General features: G+C 33.5%; 2 protein-coding genes across 2 annotated transcripts; one reads left to right on the forward strand and one right to left on the reverse strand.

Annotated features, from left to right (window-relative positions):
* Window positions 1-10517: 10517 nt before the first annotated feature.
* LOC7478532 (agamous-like MADS-box protein AGL62) lies at window positions 10518-11337 on the reverse strand. Its single transcript, XM_002298277.3, has one exon. It carries the CDS (start codon window positions 11313-11315, stop codon window positions 10707-10709), a length of 609 nt encoding a protein of 202 aa, XP_002298313.1. The 5' UTR covers window positions 11316-11337; the 3' UTR covers window positions 10518-10706.
* Window positions 11338-17373: 6036 nt separating this feature from the next.
* Window positions 17374-20253, forward strand: LOC7478531 (inositol 3-kinase). The gene is made up of 2 exons (XM_002299774.4): window positions 17374-18682; window positions 19842-20253. Exons 1-2 carry the CDS (start codon window positions 17813-17815, stop codon window positions 20115-20117), a joined length of 1146 nt encoding a protein of 381 aa, XP_002299810.2. The 5' UTR covers window positions 17374-17812; the 3' UTR covers window positions 20118-20253.
* Window positions 20254-20769: the final 516 nt, after the last annotated feature.

The raw sequence follows: 20769 nt of genomic DNA on the forward strand, positions 1-20769 counted from the left end.
TGAGGTAAATTCTCTTACAAGAATTTTATGGAGACAGTCTGATCGAACATGCAGAACACATTTCAATATATTTGGATAGCTTTGGATGAACAACGGAGATAAAGATGATGACATGTCTCATTTTATTCTCTATTTATTTTAGAAGTACAAAAATCTATTCAAAAATTGTTTTTTAAAAAATCTATTTTATATGTCTCTTCAATTAAATATTTTTTATTTTTTATATATTTGTCTCTTTTATCCTAAACACTAATTAAATGTAAATTTTACTGATGATGGATTGAAACTGTTGATGACCCATTTAAACACGCAGTGGATTGAAATTGTTAGATTGCAAAATGGATTAGAAAACAGACAAATGTGACACTGCGCATGAATTCGTTCCTCCCGTATGGTTTTGGCGCCGAAATCTTTGGCTCTCAACCATTTCCCCCTAACTAAAAGGCTCTATTATACTATATTTTAAAAAGCATGGGAAAAACAATGTGAATGTAATATGGATATAGATTCATCCTGTATACTACATTATAAATATAGAATGTTTGTATGTGGATGACACTGTAGTGTTATTGAGGTGTTGTTTTTATTATTTTTTAGTCAAAAATGTTGTTGAGAGATGTTGTCTTTTTCTGTTTTGTGTGCTAAAAGCTGCTGATGTTATTGGGTCTAGTTGGGCAGTCAAATCCAAATCATTTTTAAAAGGTGTTGGGTCTGGCTTAGCGACCGGACCAACTAATCTTGGGTCTGGCTGGGCAGCCGAACTCAATAGCGTTGGTTCTGGCTGTCAATAGCGTTGGGTCTAGAGCTAGATCCAATAGCATATGGATCTGGCTCAGCGGCCAGATCCAATAACAAAAAATACTAATTTCAAGTAAAGAAAAAAATAAAATAAAATTTTAATATTTTTAAAAGTATTTTTGAAACGCAAAAACAAACATGATTTAATAAGAAAATTCAACCCAAGTTGGAAAAAAAATTATCATCACCCAACTTTTATAAAAATTAAAAAAAATTACATTAATTTATTTTTTTTTTACAGTATGAAAGAAAAATAATAAGATTGAAAAAAATATATTGGACTTCGTGTCCGCCAACCCAAAACATTTAATATATTCTTTATACTTTTCATAATTGTTTTACATATATAAAAACATTATCTTTAACATGCTGATGAGCGCCAGCCATTATGTTATTACCATTTAAAGAAAGAAGGTTAGACCAGAGGAATCCGATTCAAACGCATCTAGTGGTGACAAAGTTATGGTTCCGTATGCACAAAACTAGAACCATATTCCCGAGCTTATTATAGCCATCGTTAGTGGAGATGTATGTTTATTTAATTACGGTGAGTAATGGATGGTTTGCTTTAAAGCATGTGATCCTGCTCGAGTGGAGGTTATTTCTGGTTCAAAATTTATCAAAAAGGTTTTGGGATTTTCTTCTCCTCAAATGCGGCCCCAAACCGTTGAGACTTAATAAAGGCATACTGGAATCAAGGTTGTCAATTCCGTTCCGTTCCGCCCGGAATGGCCGAAACATTCCATACCAATTCAAAAAACAGAACAAAACGGAACAAATTTCATCTCATTTTAAATCTCGGTCCGTTCCGGATTTTTCGGCTAAATTCCGCCCGGAACGTTCCGGTTCCATTCCACATGTTCCGTTCCGCTCTTGAAAAGTCATTGAATCAAATTGAACCTTATTCAATTTAATTAATTAAACCACCCAATTTTAAAAAAAACTCTTTTTCATTACTATTTTCTATAACAATGATATTAATAATAATATTGAAAATTATTATTACTATTTTTATTAACAATGATATTAATTTTTTAAAATTAGATTTATCACTAATATATATGGTTTATATTCATGTTGTTTTTTTCATGTTTATACTTTGTAGGAATTTGAGCAAAATAAGGGATGCTTTAGATTCCATTAGCCTTCATAACATTGACCTAACTTTATATTTAAAATATTTGTGTTAAAACATTTTACTTTCATAATATTTTGATATTTTGTTTAAGTTGAATTACTTTAAGTTAAAGATCTATTTAATCTTGACTATTTAGAAATATTTTAAATTTTGAAATTATATTTGTTTGGCATTGTGTTTGTATTGCATAATTTATAATTAATTTATCTTGAATTTGAATTATGTTTGTTGAAAATATATATATATATATATGAACAGTACAACCCCGAAACGGCACGCCGAAACACTCCGAAACTGAAACATTCCATTCCAATTGAAAAAACGAAACACCTACCGAAACGGAATTGACAACCTTGACTGGAATAACGTAGTTGAAAGGTAAATGTTTTGTACGTGGGATCTCTCTCTCTCTCTCTCTCTCTCTCTCTCTCTCTCTCTCTCTCTCTCTCGAATACTTGGAGAATGGTTGTGGGAGAATATTATCGTCGGTGTAAATGACACAACCTTTCCTTGAGGTTTCGACTCGGGAGGTTTTGTCAACTCAAGAATATAATTATTTAGTGGTTTATGAGGTAATCAAGTGATATTATAATTACTTATATTATTTATAGTAAAGGAAGGTGATGACTTGATGTAATGCTTTTGGTACCTACATAACAGTCCTTTATTGGTGTATATAAAAAAAAATGTAATAATATTACAAACGAGCATTAAAATCTAAGAACAATGTTATTTGTCTTGGTTTTGGTGTGAGAATATGAACCTTTACCTGAATAATTTAATGGATATTTATAGCCTATGAACCTTGTTTTTTGCTTGAGTTGATGGACTTGAGAGTCGTTTAGCCTTAGTAGCATAATTAATGAGGATAAATATCTCTTATACATGTATTAATAGGAGATAAATTTACCTGACATAAACATTAATGAATGACAAATACCCCTTATATATGTATTAATGGAGGTAAATATCCGTGACATGAACATTAATGAGATACAAATATTCATTACATATGTATTAATGAGAGGGAAAAGTGGTTAGGCTCAGGTCACAAAGTTAGGCCCAAAATGAGCTAGGACGCATGGTTAGCCCAAGAGCGTTTAACTATGTTCTTAGGCTCAAACGCAAGGCTAAAAGCCCACGGTATGCTGGGAGTATGCCTAGCACTTGGGCTCAAACATGGCACCTGAGCCTACGAGGGCACTAAGTGTGGGCCCAACGCTACGGCTTCGATGTAGTGCTAAAGCCTATAAGGTGCTGGGTGCGGGCTCCACATCCAAGCCCAAGGGGTGTTGGGTGCGGGCCTAGCACCTGGGCTCAGGATGTCTTAGCCCAAAAGGTACTGGTTGCTAGCCCAGCGTTTAGGCTCGAACGTGTTGTCCAAGCCTACAAGGGTGTTGGGTATAGGCCCAGTAATTGGGCCCACGACCATGGTTTGGGTCTAAACCATGTTTTCAAAGTCTATTATAGGCTTGGGCCAATTAAAAGCATTTTTTTTCTAAAAATACTAATAAATTTTTGGTAAATCAATAGCCCCCTAATCTTTGCAATATTTTTACCGAAAAGACTTAAAAATATATTTGTTTTCTTTAACGAGATCCTCATTTTTTTCTCTCTCTATATATATATATATATATATATATATATATAAATAAAAAAAACAAGGGTATCTTAAGACCTTTCGCTAAAGTATTTACGCATGAAGTAACATTATAGGTGAAAAAATGCTCATCTTAGCTCGAAAAATACCCGGGGGGCATTTTATTAATTGCATCATTGGGAATCTGCGAGGGTGATGACATGTGTTGTCAATCCAACGAAGGTTGGGGGAAACCTACCACTATATAAGAACTTCCTTTCATTCCATTTCATTTCTAATTCTAATTTTCACTCTTTAAAACTTTTTTCTAAATTGTTTTGTTAAGGTATTCAGATAGGTGAAAAGTGTTCTTGGAGGAGAGTAATTGCGTGGACCGTGGTAGCTTGTCGCTAAGCTGAGTTTAAAGGGGCTTACCTTGAGGTAACATACTTATACTTAGCTCTTTCCTTAGAAATAGATTTGAGAAAAGGAAAACAAATAGCCTCTAGTGGTGATTTTACATTTAGACTAGGACCACTAGACATTAGTGGTTCTAATAGAGGGTTAGGATCAATTAGGATCGGACCAAAGACTAAGGGGGCTAGTGCCTGTCCACTAGGAAATCTTAGATTACCCAGGGCTTCTGAGGACACTGATGAAAGTACTTTAACCACCGAACAAATAGCTAGGGCTAATCGCCAATAGGGAGAGGAGTATTTAGCCATAATTCCCTATAAATCGGAGAGGATTAACAAGCAGTCTAGGGGTTCTCGCCATGGACTACATGAGATCATAATGCCTTATACCATGTTTGAGCTAGGATATACCTTTTCTCTAGAAGGATTTATAAGCGATGTGTTTTTTCATTACATTATTTGTATTAACTAGTTACACCTAAATGGATAGGTCTTGCTTAAGGCTTTTAAGGAGTATTTTGTAATCATAAAGGTAGAGTCAATCGTGGGATTGTTTAGGTACTGTTATACTTTAAATGATTGCCCCTAAGGCAGCCATGATGTCCAATAGTTTTTTACTTGCATTGGCCAACTTAAAAGCCTTATGAAAAACATATTAGAAAGTAAGACCACCCACACAAAAGAGTGGCGTGAGGGATGGTCAATAACAAGGTGAAATTAAAAAGTTATTATAGGCCAAATAGATGAGCTATGATGCTGCTCCTATTTCTAGCAAACTTTTCAGCTAGAAGTCAATGAAAGACCATGTCTTAGTAACTTTAAGAAAAAGGTATGCGTGAACATGGTCAGGTCTTCCTTCCACTATTATATGAATCGAATGTTTAAAAGGTAGAACATTAAGCAGGGTATGCATGACTTTATACTTTGTGAAATTCAATATATTTATTATGTTTTAACTCTATTTCACTGTAAATTCATCATTCAAAGAGGAGTCTAAAGAGAAGGCTAGTGAAGGAAGTGTTGAGACTGAGGGAAAAAAACATTGAAACTAGGAGGACATCTAGTTATTGATTTATATAGATGGAAAAGAGTCATTAAAAGATGGACAACAATTTTGTCGATAAGCTCATGTTTGAGCCTATTACTACGGGGCGAAATCGATCCTTGGTCTCTAAAGGAAGGAAAGAAAACATCTCCCTAATATTTTAACTGAAGTTGCTAGAAAAGTTAATGCTAAAAAAATGAGAGTATCCTCTGAACATAGGTCTTATGCTGCTAGCAGGGAAGCAACACCCACTCTTATGACCATTTCTATATCTACTACACCCTCACCGGTGGCCACAACCACCTGGTCTTCTACTGATTGGCCATATTTGGCTTTATAGTTATTTCTCTGTTACCCTTGCTTGAGGAGGAGAGGAATGTCTTGTGGTTTTTTATTGGGAAGAATGATACCTTCTTAAGATCTAATGGCCTGATAAATATGGACATCATAAAGAGGTTACTGGATCTCCCTTTAGATGTCAACCAACTATCTAATCGAAGCTTTACTCTTCATCTTGGTTTTACTAGGCAGCTTCTAATCTATATAAGAATTTTTCCTAGTAGATATACATAGAATTTTTCTTTTTTGAAGACTGATATATTTGTTTTGTTTAGGGTTTCCTAATGAATGCTTGTTCTTGGAGGCGCTGAAATGCCGAAAGGAATCAAATGAGGACGACTTTGGCTTGGCTAATAAGAGACTAGGAAGAGGTTCAAAGCCATAAGGAGGCAAAGATATAATGAGAAGCTTAGTTAAAGGAGATTAGTGAGGCTTATGACCGTGTTTGTGATACCCAAGAAGCCTATAGGAAGTTAATAGAGGATAGGGATCAGCAGGCTTCTAAGATGGGCATTGCCTTAGAGAAATTTTGCTTGATAGAGGATGTTTCATCCTCCATGATGTAATATTATGAGACTTTAAAGGCTAAAATAACAGCAGCTTTGAAGGTTGAACCAACGGTAACCAAGGTTGAGGCAAGGGCCTCTCGAGAGAAGTGTGCTCGTTTAAGGGTACTGAGGGACTCACCTGATGATTTCTTCACAGTGTTTGGATATATCTATTACAAACAAGGTATTTAAGGCTATATTTAACATTCACTTTTATCATCTGTCTATAGGGATAACATTAAACTTATCAGTTGCATTTGACCCCTAGCGATAGCATAAGGCTCAAAAGCCCCACCAGAGAAATGTGTTGATCTTAGATCACACTAGGGAGTAGGAGGCATGTGGCCTTCATAGCGATAGCGTGAGGCTTGAAAGCCCTACTAGAGAGTTATGTAGATTTGAGATTTCACTAACAATAGATAAGGAGAATGTATAATAGAGATGCAATATACTTTATTTTTAGAAGTACTATATTTCAATCTACAATGATATATTTTGATATGATCTGAATGCCAAACATGAGGGAGATTCTTTCCTTTCATATCTTGGAGGTGATAGGTGTTTGCTTTGACTTCCTTGATCACTCTAAAAAGACCATTCTAGTTTGGGGTTAGTTTACCCTTGTTTTCTCTATTGTCTTCTACTTTTAACTTTATGAGTAAGTCTTCAAACTTAAAACTCATGTTTTTTACCTTGGCATTATGGTATTGAATAGTTAGATGTTGATAGCTTATCTCCTCACTAACACAGTTAATCGAGATTCTTCTAGTAGATTATGATTGGTTCTCAATCCTTTTTCATTGTGTTTTGGGGAATAATAGGTAACCCTTGGGCTTAAACACCCAATTTCAACTAGTATTATGGCCTCAGTGCCATATTTGAGGAGAAATGAGGTTTCCATGGTATAATTTTTTTGAGTTGTTCAATAAGCTTATAAAATTTAATTAAGTGGCTTTGCCCACTCTGACTTGGATTATTTCATCTTCTTTTTTTCTATTGAGTATGACTATGTTGGTGAGCTTGGCTTGACCATTGGTTTAGGGATACGACATTGAAGAAAGTCTATGATAAATATGGAGTCTATGACATTGCTTTTTTATTTTATGGTTTGTTAAACTAGGTCCTATTATCTATTATCATTACTTTGGAAAGACCAAATCAATATATGATGTTCTTTCAAATGAAAAAGATTACTTTATTAGCAGTTATATCTATTAAGAGCTCATCCTCCACCTATTTAGTGAAGTAGTCAACCGTTATCAGGACAAACTATATGTTACCCATGGAAACATGCTCGGGTTGCTTGGGAGGCAAGAGCTCTAAAGCCTATATGGATACCAAAACTGATTGGAGCGGTCACCACTCTCTCTTCCCCCATACATGGCTTCTTAAAAGTTTTAATCAATACGTCCAGAGAGAGTTTTGCTAAGTTAGAGCTTGCAAATTTGGATAGAAGGTCTGCCCGATTGTTATCTCTATTAGTACACGGGTAATGGTGATTTCCTTACCTTTATTTTTTTTAGAGAAATGAACTTGGACTTTCTAGAGATACTTAGCATGATGGGTTCCTTAGTCTCATATAACCCTTAACATTCACTAACAACCAACTAGGAGTAGATATGAATATGGAGAGGATAAGAATTTAAAGTCTTTGTAAGTCTCAATCTCTCTAAAAGAGCTCCATATTCTTATACATTATTGGTGGTTGGAAACTCAAAACAAAAACCATATTCAAAATCTTGTCCCTTTAGACTTATGAGCATTATCCTTGCACAATTCCTCTCAGCATTAGAGGAACCATCCATATATATTCCTCATTGTAAATATAAAGGATTTCTTCTCCTTGTCATCTGGGTGCATAAGGATTTGATGATACATAGAGTTAGTGTCAAAGAAGTAAAAAAATTCAAAACCTATTATGGTGTCCACTAATTTATCAATCTTGGAAAGTGAAAAACTATCATTCAGTCAAGCCTTATTCAAATCCATGAAGTCTACACATATCCACCATTTACCTATGGTTTTCTTCACTATTACCATGTTTTCCAACCAATAAAGATACATCACTTCTAGAATAAAACCAATGATGAGTAATTTTCCCACCTTCTTGATTATTGCCTTTTATCTTTTGCCTTAAAATTCCTCTTTTTCTAATGAATAAAGGAGAAGGTTGGGTCAACCCTTAGTTAGTGTGTGGCTATTCTAGGACTAATCCCAAGCATTTTTTAGTACTTGAAAGCAAAATTAATTTTTTAGATGTTTGGAAGCTTTATCAATGTTTGCTTTTGCCTTGATTCTAAAATCGACCTTATCTTTGTGGTTTCCCCCTCTTCCACGAGAAGCACACCCTTCAAATCTTCAGTAGCCTCAGTCCTTTTCTATCGATTCTTTCTTGAAACCTTGTTGGTCCACTACTAAGACCTTCTTGCCTTTAAGATATGAAAAGGCATATTGTCTAGAAAACTCATGGTATCCTTGTATAGTGGCTACCCCTCTTTGAGTGAGGAATTTTAAGGTCAAATATCTGGTGTTGATCATTGTGTTGATTTGATAAGGGAAAGGCGTTCCTAGAATAACATTATAAACCAAACTTATATCAATAACCATATAGGCTTACTATAGAGTTAGGCATTTAGCGTAAGTGCCAATGGTAACAGGGACCTCCAATAAGCCTTTAACCGTCGCACCTAAGCTGACAATCCCAATGAAAGAAGTCTTTAAAGGAGTTAATATTAATGGGTTTATCCCTATTTGCATATCATTTTTCTGAATAGGATGTTAACTGCACTACTATAATCGACCAACACTCTATAGATATGATGATTGGACAAGACATTTAAGATGGTTAGAGCATCCTCATGGGGGAAAACCACTCATTCCTTATCTTCTAGCGTGAATGTGATGAGCTCATGCCATATGTTTGGTTGATGGACAATAGTAAACGTGTTTCCTATATTTTTTACCACTCCTGCTGTCACCCCCTACAAAAATGCCACATGAGATCATATTGATCTCCTACAATGCTTGGTTATGTTGGTTGGACTCTTCTCTACCTTATTCGGTAGGGGTATCCCTTTCTACAAACTATTGGATATAGTCTTTGGCTATTAACTGCTCAATCTTCTATCTCAAGGCAAAGCATTGTTCGATATCATATTCTTTATCTCAATGGAACATACAAAATTTCTTAGAGGTGTGAGTGTGAAGAGTCATCTTTATTAGCAAGGGATATCAAACAAATTCCTTACCTTTATTAGTAGTAAAGATTTCGATAATAATGGTGCTCATAGAAGAGGAAAACCTTTTAGGATATACTGGACTTTCACAGGTCAGTGCCTTTTTGTTATTCCTTGAGCTTTGAATCTGACTAGAGGAATAATTCCCCTTGGAAAGTCCCTCAAGTTGGCTCTCTTTATAAAAATAAGGAGGTCCATTCCGTGACACGATTTCTTTTTATACCCATATATGATTCTTTATGACTTTCTTCACCTCAAGCAAACTTTTGTATGGTAAAGCATAAAACTTTCTTTATATAGCACATTCATTTACCCCACTTATTAAAAGCCTCTGAGGCCATAAGCTCAAGCAACTCTTTAACATTTAGCATCTTCTCATTAAACCTTTTCAAGCACACCCGTATGGACTCACTGTCTCGCTAGGTAATCCCAAAAAGCTTTGTGAAGCTTTGTTTGGTGCGTATACTTGTATTAAAATGTGTCACTAGTTTAATGCATAGATTGCTAAAGCCTCCAATAGAATCTGGCTATAAATAATTATACCAGGCACACGTGGATCCATAAAAATGTGTAGAGAGGATCTTAGACATCACATCACTGCCTTGGATGACCAATTCCAAGATACTCTACATATTTTATACATGTTACCTTGAGTTGACGAGACCATCATATTTATCCAAGCTTATTTTGGTGGATATGTAATTCTGGGAAATCTGGGTATTTAAAACTTGCCTAGATAAGGGAGAGCCCCGCACTAGATAAGGTTTGTAAGCATTGATCGTCTCTCAATCCTTTGTCTACTGGGCTTTAAGGAGCTTGAGTAGTCTTGTGCAAAATGACAAGAGTGATAATTGTCATCTATCTCGTGGTAATGAGAAGGAGCGCACCTCGAATATCCACTATATGCGGGGGTATTGAAGTGAATGAATGCTGGATTATTGATTCTTACTTGATTTACAACATATATGTGTCCTTGGTATGTCCATATTTGGTCTGATTTGAGAGTTGTATAGCTGAGTTTGTTGTAAATGGTCTTATTGTTCTTTATATTCTTTATTTTTTTATGTTTGATCCATTTTGCTCAAGATTTTTATAGTTTTTATGTTTTTTTCTGTTTAATCTTCTTTCTTTTTTTGCTTTGGTTTTGTTTTGGGTTGTTTTTTTGGTCAAACCAGGATTTTTGGTTTGGTTTATAGTTGATCCAAAGATTTCAGGTAAATCTAGTTTGGTCAACCCGGTTGGGTCAATGGTTGAGGCTTTATTTGGTTTATCATTATTTTAATAAAAGGAATTTAGGAATTTAGGCATTTTTTTTTCTTCTTTTTTTTTCTTTTTTGTATTTTCAAAAGTTAATAAAAGAAGAACTATTAATAAAAGGTTTCATACAATCCACCTACAATTAAAACGAACGTATATAAGTTTATCGCAATTGAATCCCTGCATTAGGTAAACAAGGTAACAGTTGAAAGTGAATAAACAAAAGACATAGCAGATTCTAAATCTTTTGCAGACACAAACCCTATACAGGCCATGAACTGTCTTATTATCTATCGATAATACATATAGATTTCGTCTTGATGACGTTATTAATGAGAACTTACCCTACCTTAGTGATTCTTATCAGGAAAACCAGGAGCATTTTGATCATTTACAGTAGTAGATGCAAATGAATGGCCTATTTCTGGAGCCTGTGAAGAAGAAGCAACAGTACTGGCGTTCTCAGCGATTTTACTGCATAAGGTCATTTGTAACTCTTTAAACTTTTTTTCCAACTCAATCAGCTCCTGGATGTTAAGCTCGTCAACAGCAGTATCCCACCAACCTTTGCTATCCATTTCTTTGATCTTACTCTTTAATTTGAGACCCTTTTCCTTCTCCTCATCCAGTTGATGTTGCATATCGTTATGTTTTTGGGTTAGTTCTTCGATCCTCATCCTCCGGTGAGCCTCCACGAGATGATAAGTGCTATCCATGTCCAATGGATCTTCAAGGAAACGATTAATAACTGATTCAACCGAAGGATGGCCAAAAGAGAAGGGCTTACCTGCCGGTGAAAACACTGCGATTGCAATTTCTGCCCCAGTTAAAGTAGCCAGTTCGCTAGCCTTTTTGTAGATCCCAGATCTACGTTTTGAGAAGGTGATTAATCTATCATCTTGATTTTCTATTCTCTTCATTTCCACCTTTTGCCTTCCTTTTGTTTTCTTGGAAGCCATAACTAATTAAAACCAAGACACAATAATATATAGATGAACATCTTGGTTTGAGATGTACATATAGGAAGATAAACTTCAATGAATTAAATGCTACAGGTAATTAAATTATCATTTTTAAGCTGTACATTTCCATTTTAAACTTGCACTTGTGTATTTGTGATGCATTAGGTTCTGATGAAGTGAATACAGATAACAGTCTAGTCATACCATATAATTAATTTAATGAAAAGGATCATAATTTTTTATCTATTATTTAAATCATGTTCTAATTTTACTTTGAAAAGTCCTTCAAAATTGATCTAAAAGATTTTGTTTTATTAATTTTTTATTTAATTTTGAGTTCTTAATGCTAATTTCAATTTTATGTGAGTAGATTTAAAAGATTTTATTGAAGGACTTTTCAATTTTTTATTTAAATTGAAAAGTCCTTCAATTTAATTTTGTTTTATAGATTGAGAAAACTTTTTTAACCTCCATTCTACAAAAATATCTCTCTCCATATATATTAGGGGATAATATGGAGGGAGTGAATACATAAAAAAGAATATATATGGAGTAGAATTTATTTATGATTATATATATACTCATTAGTTACTTATGAAAATCCATCCGAAGGACATAAATGTAACTTGCTAAGAAAATCTTGCATTCCCAATCTTTAACAACACAAAGATAGATTTTTAACTTCCATTCATCTAGTTACGAATCCAAAGAGGGAGAGAGTATACTTTCTTCCCTTCCTTTCCCTTTTCATAATTCCTTCCCTTGCCCTTTCCTTAAAAAAATTCTCAAATACACCTTAGAGTTTTTACTACTTAACATATACTAGAGGGGGTTCATCGAAAAACCGAGCCTTTTTTTTTTACTTTGGTATTTAAAGTTTTTTTATTTTTATTTTATTTTTTAATATTAGGTTTGTTGAGTATAAAGCTTTAGAATTTATTTTGATTTGTTTTATATGGAGTTATCTTGATCTCATAATCCAGATCTTGAATTTTGCAAATTAGTCATGTTAAATCAAGTTATTTTTTTAATTTTTTTCAATTTCATATTTCAACATTAGTTTAATTGCGAATCAAACTCTATAATTTTCTTTTAAATCACTTTCTATGGAGTTATCCTAATCTTCTAATTCAGGTTTGACAGGTTAACCCGGGTTTACTAGAGTTATTTTTTTATCATTTTATTTTCAATTTAATCCTTCAAAATTATGTTGATTGAGAATTGAGATTTATAAAAAAAAAATTATTTGGTTTCTATATAGATATCACAACTTTATGACCCGGGTTGTGGGTTAGGTTGGTTGACTCAGTTTTTTTGTTATTTTTTTAGTTGAATTTTTTTGAATTACATCATTTCATATTGAGTTGATTGGGAATTAGGCTTCATAATTTATTTTGATTTGTATTCTATGAGGCTAGTTCAGTCATATGACTCGGGTCATGGGTTTGGTTGGTTGACTTGGTGATTTTTATGTCCTTTTTGTAATTAATTTTTTTTTCACCCTTCATCATTGAGTTGATTGGGAATTGAGTTTCATAATTTATTTCTATTTGCTTTCTCTTAGGTTATCCTAGTCTTTTAATCCATGTTTGGTAGGTTAACCCGAGTTTACTCGACTCTTTTTTTAGATGAATTTGGTTTTAAATTTCATCCTACAATATTGGGTTAATTAAGTTGACTCGACTCAAGCTGATATAATATGTTTTCATTTCAATATTAAAAAAAATATCCTGATTTTTTTAAGTCAAATTGTTTTCATTTTCTTCTTATTTGCTTGAGTCTTGTGATGTGTGGCATGACAAGTTAGGTCATGTGAATTATAATTCTATGTGAAGGTTAATAAACCATTAATTATTAACAAATATGATTTTTAAAAACAATCATAAATATGAAATTTGTGTAGAATCAAAATTCAAAAAACCTTCTTTTCAAACAATTGAAAGAAGTATTGAACCTCCAAACTTAATTCACTTAGATATTGGTGATTTCAAGTTTGTGCAAACTAGAGGTAAAAATAAGTATTCTAGTTCTTTTATAGATGATTTCACAAGGTATTGTTATAGTTATTTGCTTGGAAGTAAAAATGAAGCTCTTAAAATATTTAAACATTACAAGAATGAAATTGAAAATTAAGTTAACAAAAGGATAAATGTAATAAAAATGATAGATGTGGAGAATATAAAGCACCATTTTGTGAGTTTTGTTCCTAAAATGGTATTATCCATCAAGCTACTGCTCTTTTTTCACCATAATAAAATAACATTGCATAACATAAGAACTGAACATTAAAAGAAATTATGAATGTCATATTGATAAGTTTAGGAGTACCTCAGAACTTGTGAGGGAAGACAATTCTAGCTGCTAATTATATACATAACAAAGTACCCGTAAAAAGTTAGAAAAAATACCATATGAATTATGAAAAGGTGGAAGATCATCCTACAAATACCTCAAAGTATGAAAGTGTATTGTAAAGATAGCAATAACTATTTCTAAAAAGATCAATATAAGATCTAAAATTATGGATTGTGTATTTATTAGATATGTATATAATAGTAGTGCATATTGACTTCTTATACACAAGTCAATTATTGAGGATATTCATCCTAATACTATTATGGAATCAAGAAATGTTATATTCTTTGAGGAGGTGTTTTCATGAAAAGAAGTATGAGAAAATCATTCACTAAGAAATAATTGAGGCTAGCTCAAGTAATCATAATTAATTAAAAGATGATGAAGTTGATCTTAGAAGTAGTAAAAGGGTAAAATGACCAAAACATTTGGTCCTGATTTTTTTAACATACATGTTAGAAAATAAATCTTGAATCTACTCTAAGACAATATCTTGTCCAGAAGCTTTCTATTGAAATGAGGCAATCAATAATAAAATTGAATTCATTATGAATAATCATACATGATAAGTAATGAATCTTCCTCTTAGAAGTAAACCAATAAGCCATAAGTGGATCTTCAAAAGAAAGACGAAAGCTTTTGAAGATGAAAGCTAATAAGACTATTGAATATTGATAAATATATAGCTATATTTGTTAAATGGTTTAGACATTAAGAAGGTGTGGACTATTTTGATATATATATTCACCTATGTCAAGAATAACTTTCATATGGATGTTATTTGTCATTGCAACTATTAATAAGCTTGAAATATATCAAAGGGATGTGAAAATAGCTTTCTTAAATGGTGACCTTGATAAGGAGGTTTATATGGAGCAACCCGAGGGGTTTGTTTTTAATGGATATGAAAAAAAAAAGTTTATATGCTTGTCAAATCATTATATGGTTTGAAATAAACACCTAAACAATGACATAAGAAATTTGATAAGTTTATGTTGTTAAATGAGTTTAAAATCAAAAAAGTTAATTAACATGTTTATTTGAAAAAACACATATAAATGTTATATTATTGTATATCATTATGTGGATGATATGCTGATTTTAGGCAGTGGTGATCACATGATCAAGTTTACTAAAAAAAACATTAACTAACAAGTTTAACATGACAGACTTGGGTGTTGCGAATGTCATACTAAAAATACAAATTTATAAGACATATGATGGATTGGTAATGTCTTAATCTCATTATATTGAGAAAATTATCGACAAAGTTTCAAAAAGTGATAATAGTACTATCAAAAGACTAATTGATATAAGTGTGCATCTTTTCAAAAATGGAGGTAAATGAATAAACCAATATTCTTGAATAATTAGAAGCTTAATGTATGTTATGAAATGTACAAGGTCTGATATTGTTTACTTAGTTAATAGACTTAGTATATTTACAAGAAATCCAAGTATAAATCATTGGGAGGCAATAAAAAAGATAATCAAATATTTAAGGTACACCGTGAACTATGTGCTACACTATAATAGTTACCTAGCGATACTAAAAGGGTATAATGATGCTAATTGGATATCCAACACTTAGGATTCAAAATCTACAAATGGATATGTCTTCACACTTAATGGAGCAGTTATGTCATGGAAATCCTCCAAACAAACATGTATCGTTAGATCTATAATGGAATCAGAGTTTATTGCTTTTGATAAAGCTAGAGAGGAAACCGAATGGATTTAGAATTTTTTTAGAAGATATTCCATGTTGACCAAAAAAACCACTGTTAGGTATTTATGTCCATTTCGATAGTCAATCAACGATTGGAAGGGCATAAAGTAGTATGTATAATGGTAAATCTAAATATATACATCATAGATATAATATCGTTAAACACTTACTCTTTAATGAAATTATTTCTATTAACTATGTAAAGTCAAAGGAAAATATTGTGGATCTGCTAACCAAAGATTTGTTAAGATAACTTATATATAATTCATTGAGGAGAATGAGTTTAAAGCCTTTAAAATGTGGAGTGTAATGATGGTAACCATACCTAGTTGATTAGAGATCCCAAAATCTAGGTTCAAATGGTAAATTAAGTAATATAACATTCTCGGTAGGATTAGAAAATTATTTTTTTCTACTTATTCCTATGATGAAATAAGTGTTAACTGCAACGTGATAAAATATGAGTTGAGCTTTTAATGATTTTCATATCTTGGTATACAAAGTAGAGTATATCATAATACTCTTAATAAAATATCACTTATATGAGTGAGAAATATAACCTTTTCTTTGAGAATTTCAATAAAGATTGAATTCTCTAAAGCACTCATAAATTCAAGAGTTATTTAAGGCCAAATGAACATAACAATGAAAACCAAAGGAGATCTCTAGGTAAAGAACATGTGAGTATTATTATCTTGGTTTCCATAAAAAGCTGAATTGTTCAAGACATCATGTTCACTATTTAGCTGATTAAATCCGATAGTATTTCACTAAGAAAGGTTCAAAGCCAAAAACTACATATCATAATGTGGTAATCTACCAAATCAATATCTCTTAATAAATCTTTGAGTTGTTTTCAAACTAATGAGATAATTTCCATTCATACGAGGGATTGTTGGAAATTTATTTTAATAAAATAAATTATAGGTAAATGAGAAATTAAACTCATGAAACCCTTGGTTTTTTTTCCTAAAAGAACCATTGGTTTTCCTAAATTAATTCTTGATTTATGGTGGTTAATCAAAGGTTGATAGTGGTGAGAATTAATTTTTGAACATTTTAGCATTCAAAATTCACTATAAAAAATGGGTGAAAGAAGAGTTTCAAACTTGAATTTTTTAGATTTTTATATATTCTTGCTCACCTCATATTTTAGTGTTTTCTTCTCAATGTAAGTTTTGGTTTTCCTCCCAAATCTAGAGTTTAGGTTAATCTTGTTAAGAGACATTTGAGTTTTATATTATTTGGTTCAAATACCTTGTTTAGAAGTGTATCTAAACTAAGGTGGTGGTGTTGGAATATTGAAAGGCATATTGCAAACATCCGAAAAAAGTAGATTAGGGTTGAGAAAAAAATGATTTGATTTTTTTGTTTTTTAACCATTTTAGAAGTGTTTTGAGTTGATTGGTTGATTTATTGACATTATAAAGATGTTTATTAGATGGTTTTAGTTGAAAATAGATCTGATTTTCCAACCACCTCTTTAGTGTTGGAAACTAGGCAAATAGACATATTGTATATCGCAATAGACCATGCATATTTGCTTTAAAAAAAAAAAAGGGTGGACAGCATAAAAAACACCACGTAAACAAAAAAAAGGTCAGGTGCACAATTTTTATAGCATGTTTAACCAAGGTATCATGTGTTTTTGGGATTTACCGTATTTTTCGAAACAATTGATTTTTTTCTCTTCAAATTATTTTTTAATGTGTTTTTAAATTATTTTAATATACTAATATTAAAAATATATTTTAAAACATAATCACTATCATAATATTAAATACTCTATAATAATGCTCTAATAATGCTAATGCAGCAGTGCAAGCTGTGTTCTTGTATAAAAAAATAATGTTTTTTTTTTCCACCTAGAGAAGGTAGTTTACACCACGCAGAGAAAAGAATCTGAAAGGGCATTGACAAAGTGATTGTTGATGTCTAACAAATCAAATTAACATTCAATGAAAGCACATGTCTGTATATTTTGGTCGAAAACTATGCCAGGATTGGGGATTCTCTTGTGTTATTAAACGACTGATCTGTGTGTATAATTACACCATCCACCCATCATCAATACCATTCAATGTTTTAGCGCTTTAAGACAAGAGCAAAGATATCAGATTTGTTCCTCACCTCCCTCCAAAATAAGCATTAAACAGCACCAAAAATCCTCTCTCTCTCTCTCCGCCGTACAAGGCCACACAGACTCTCTATGTTTGGCGCGCGTCCTCTTTCTTTCGACACATAACCCATTTTTGTACATTCCCTTCACACTCACAAACACAGACGGCCACACCCTTCTCCTTCATTTCTCGTAAGCGTGTTTTTAACTTTTTATACATGACCTTTCCAAGTTCAGCTCTCTCTCGCTCATGAACTGCGAACCTTCGACAATTACATCAACTTCTCGACAATGGTTACAACAGCGGAGTCAGCGGCCCACAAAAGCCAGCAGCAAAGCCGTGTTTTAATTGTGGGCAATTACTGCCACGATGTTTTGATCCAAAACAACGCCGTTAAAGCTGTATCGCTTGGTGGTGCAGCCTCTTTCATTTCCAATGTTTTCAATGGACTGTCAGTTTCTTGTAATTTAGTATCGAAAGTTGGGGAAGATTTTAAATACACAGTTAGTTATACCCCAATTGTAATTCCCACTTTGAAAACTACTGTTTTTCACTCTTATTTTGATCCGGGTCTTCATGGAAATGATCATCAAGATCGGATCTTAAAACGGGTCTGTGCTTGTGACCCGATTAGGCCATCGGATCTTCCAGATACGAGGTTCAAGTATGGAATGGGAGTTGGTGTTGGCGGGGAAATACTGCCCGAGACGCTTGAGAGAATGATTGAGATTTGTGATGTTGTATTTGCTGATATTCAAGCTTTAATCAGGGTTTTTGATAGCGTTGATGGGACTGTTAAGCTTGTTAAATTAGAGGAGACAGGCTTTTATCCGTTGTTACCCCGAATTGGGGTTTTAAAGGCGTCATCGGAGGAGGCGGTGTTTATGGATGTGGAAGAGGTGAGGAAGTGGTGTTGTGTCGTGGTGACTAACGGGAAACATGGCTGTAAAGTGTATTGGAAAGACGGGGAGTTGGGGATTTCGCCGTTTTTGGCAAATCAAGATGATCCTACCGGTGCAGGGGATAGTTTCTTTGGTGGGTTTGTGGCGGGGTTGGTTCAAGGATTGGCTGTGCCTGATGCTGCTTTGTTGGGAAACTTGTTTGGCTCCCTTTCTGTTGAACAAGTTGGATTGCCTAAGTTTGACACGAGATTGTTGCAGGTTTGTTTCCAAACTTTTTTACTGTTTTGTTGCTAAAGAGTTTGTTTTGATGATCAGTTACTGGTTGATGCATTTGCATGATGTGAAAGTATCTTTTGATTGAAAGTTGGTGATTTGGTTGTTCTGAGAAACTAGGAAACAAAATTACGATTGAAAATCATAAATGAGTGGGATACGTTGATATTGAGCCGTTAAACATAATCTAGCATGTGAATTTTCGGACAGAGCATTTACTGCGTGATACTGAAGAGGGATTTCTGTGAACAGCTATCTTTCTGTTGAGAAATCATTGCCTTAGAAATCTTCTGCTTTCAAAAGTTTTTGAAAGGAATCATTCTTATAGCTGGACACCAATTTCATATGTTTCGAAGGACAGGCTGCAGACTTCAGTCATCACTTTTAGTGTCAAAAGATGGTAAATATGGAAAGGGATGGTAGGTTTGTTAATTGGGTTTAAATAAATGATGCAATGCATGAGCTTGCTTCATCTAGGGTAGATCATCAAGTTACTTTCTTAGAAGATGATAATTACATCAGAGTGCTAGAGAATCAGACACTGATGATTCCAATAATTTGCCGGTAATAATTTAGTACCAGTCTCTAAAAGAAATTATCAATCTCGTCAGGCATGTTACTGCAATATTCTTACACTTCATTCTCAGCTTGAGCATGAGAACTTGATTTAAGAGCGTTTCTTCTACTCTTTATATTATTCGTCTTTTAAATGAAGGGTTGTTATAAATGAAATTTTATGATTATGACAGGCCTCTTCCAAATGTGAATGACAGGCATGGTTAGTTTCTACTTTCTAGGAATCTGCTCCTTTTGGACTTTTTTTGCTAGCAGTTAAGCTACTAGCTTCCTGAATAGGATGGACGTGTTGGATCCAAAACCACGGCAATTAAGTTTCTAAATTGTGGGAAAGCAAAGATTGTGCAGGGCATCTTAGGAATGCTTTGAATACTTCTTGGAATTCTAGAGTTGCATCTTTGTTTTGTAGTAGCGGTAGATATAGATTCCTCCTTGTTAAAAAATTTCAATGCTACAAAATGAAGCATATGATATTTTCACCGCTGTTTGCATATCTTGGATTTCTATCTGCAATAAGCTGAGAATGTTTTGTTGAGGGTATTTATTGCTTTCTGTTTTCTCTTTCTAGAGAGTGAAGGATGAGGTGCAGAGGAGGAAGATGCAGTGTCTGCTTCATGAAAAAAGTGATGATGAGCTGAAGTTCTTGAGGCCAGTAGGACACGAACAGTTCCATACTTTCCTTGTTGCAGCGAGATTAATAACCCCATGTTCCATTGAAGAACATCAATGGAATTCACCAAGTTCTACCATGGAAATGGAGCAGACTGCTGTTCCACATTACACGAAGCAACCTAAATTATTAGCTAACCCTATGTATGAAGAACCAATCCAAAGAGTTGAATGAAAACCACCATGAAGTGGTCGTATCTAATAAATTGGCTAGCATAGAGATCTTTGTTGTGTTGCTCACTTGGCCCAGTGTTGGCAAATCAATTCCAATTAGTGCCCTTGAAATAATAAAATTTGCCCTTTCTATGCTATGTACGGTCATAATTGTCACGGTGTTGGAGATACAATCTTAACTCAAGAATTCAATTTGCTAGAAGTACGATTTTGATCACTTGAATTTGGGTAAAGGAAAACGAAATACCTTCCATAATTTTGTTAAAATCACACTTTGCATTATAATACATCTGTGTTTTGTACAAAATATATGACAAATGTGCCTTTGGAAATTGCTTATCAAATAATAATAAATTAAGTTGAGATTATTGGTATTGTAATCATCAAGGATAGATGCGTCACCGTATTAAGATCTATTTTCTCGACTGTAATATTATAATTTTTAAACCCAGCCTGGTGGCCGGCCCAGTCCAAGGCCGGGGTTTCGGTTTTTGACCGGGTCAGCCGGATCAATCCCTAATTTTTAAAAAAATTCAAAACGGCGTCGTTTTAGTAAAAAAAAAAACAAAAGTCAACGGGTTGCAACCGGGTTTTGCTGGGTCAACCGAGTCACCAGGTCATGACTTTTTTTATTTTTTTATCAGCCCGGCTTG

This window comes from Populus trichocarpa, chromosome 1 (assembly GCF_000002775.5).
Source record: "Populus trichocarpa isolate Nisqually-1 chromosome 1, P.trichocarpa_v4.1, whole genome shotgun sequence".
Taxonomy (NCBI): domain Eukaryota; kingdom Viridiplantae; phylum Streptophyta; class Magnoliopsida; order Malpighiales; family Salicaceae; genus Populus; species Populus trichocarpa.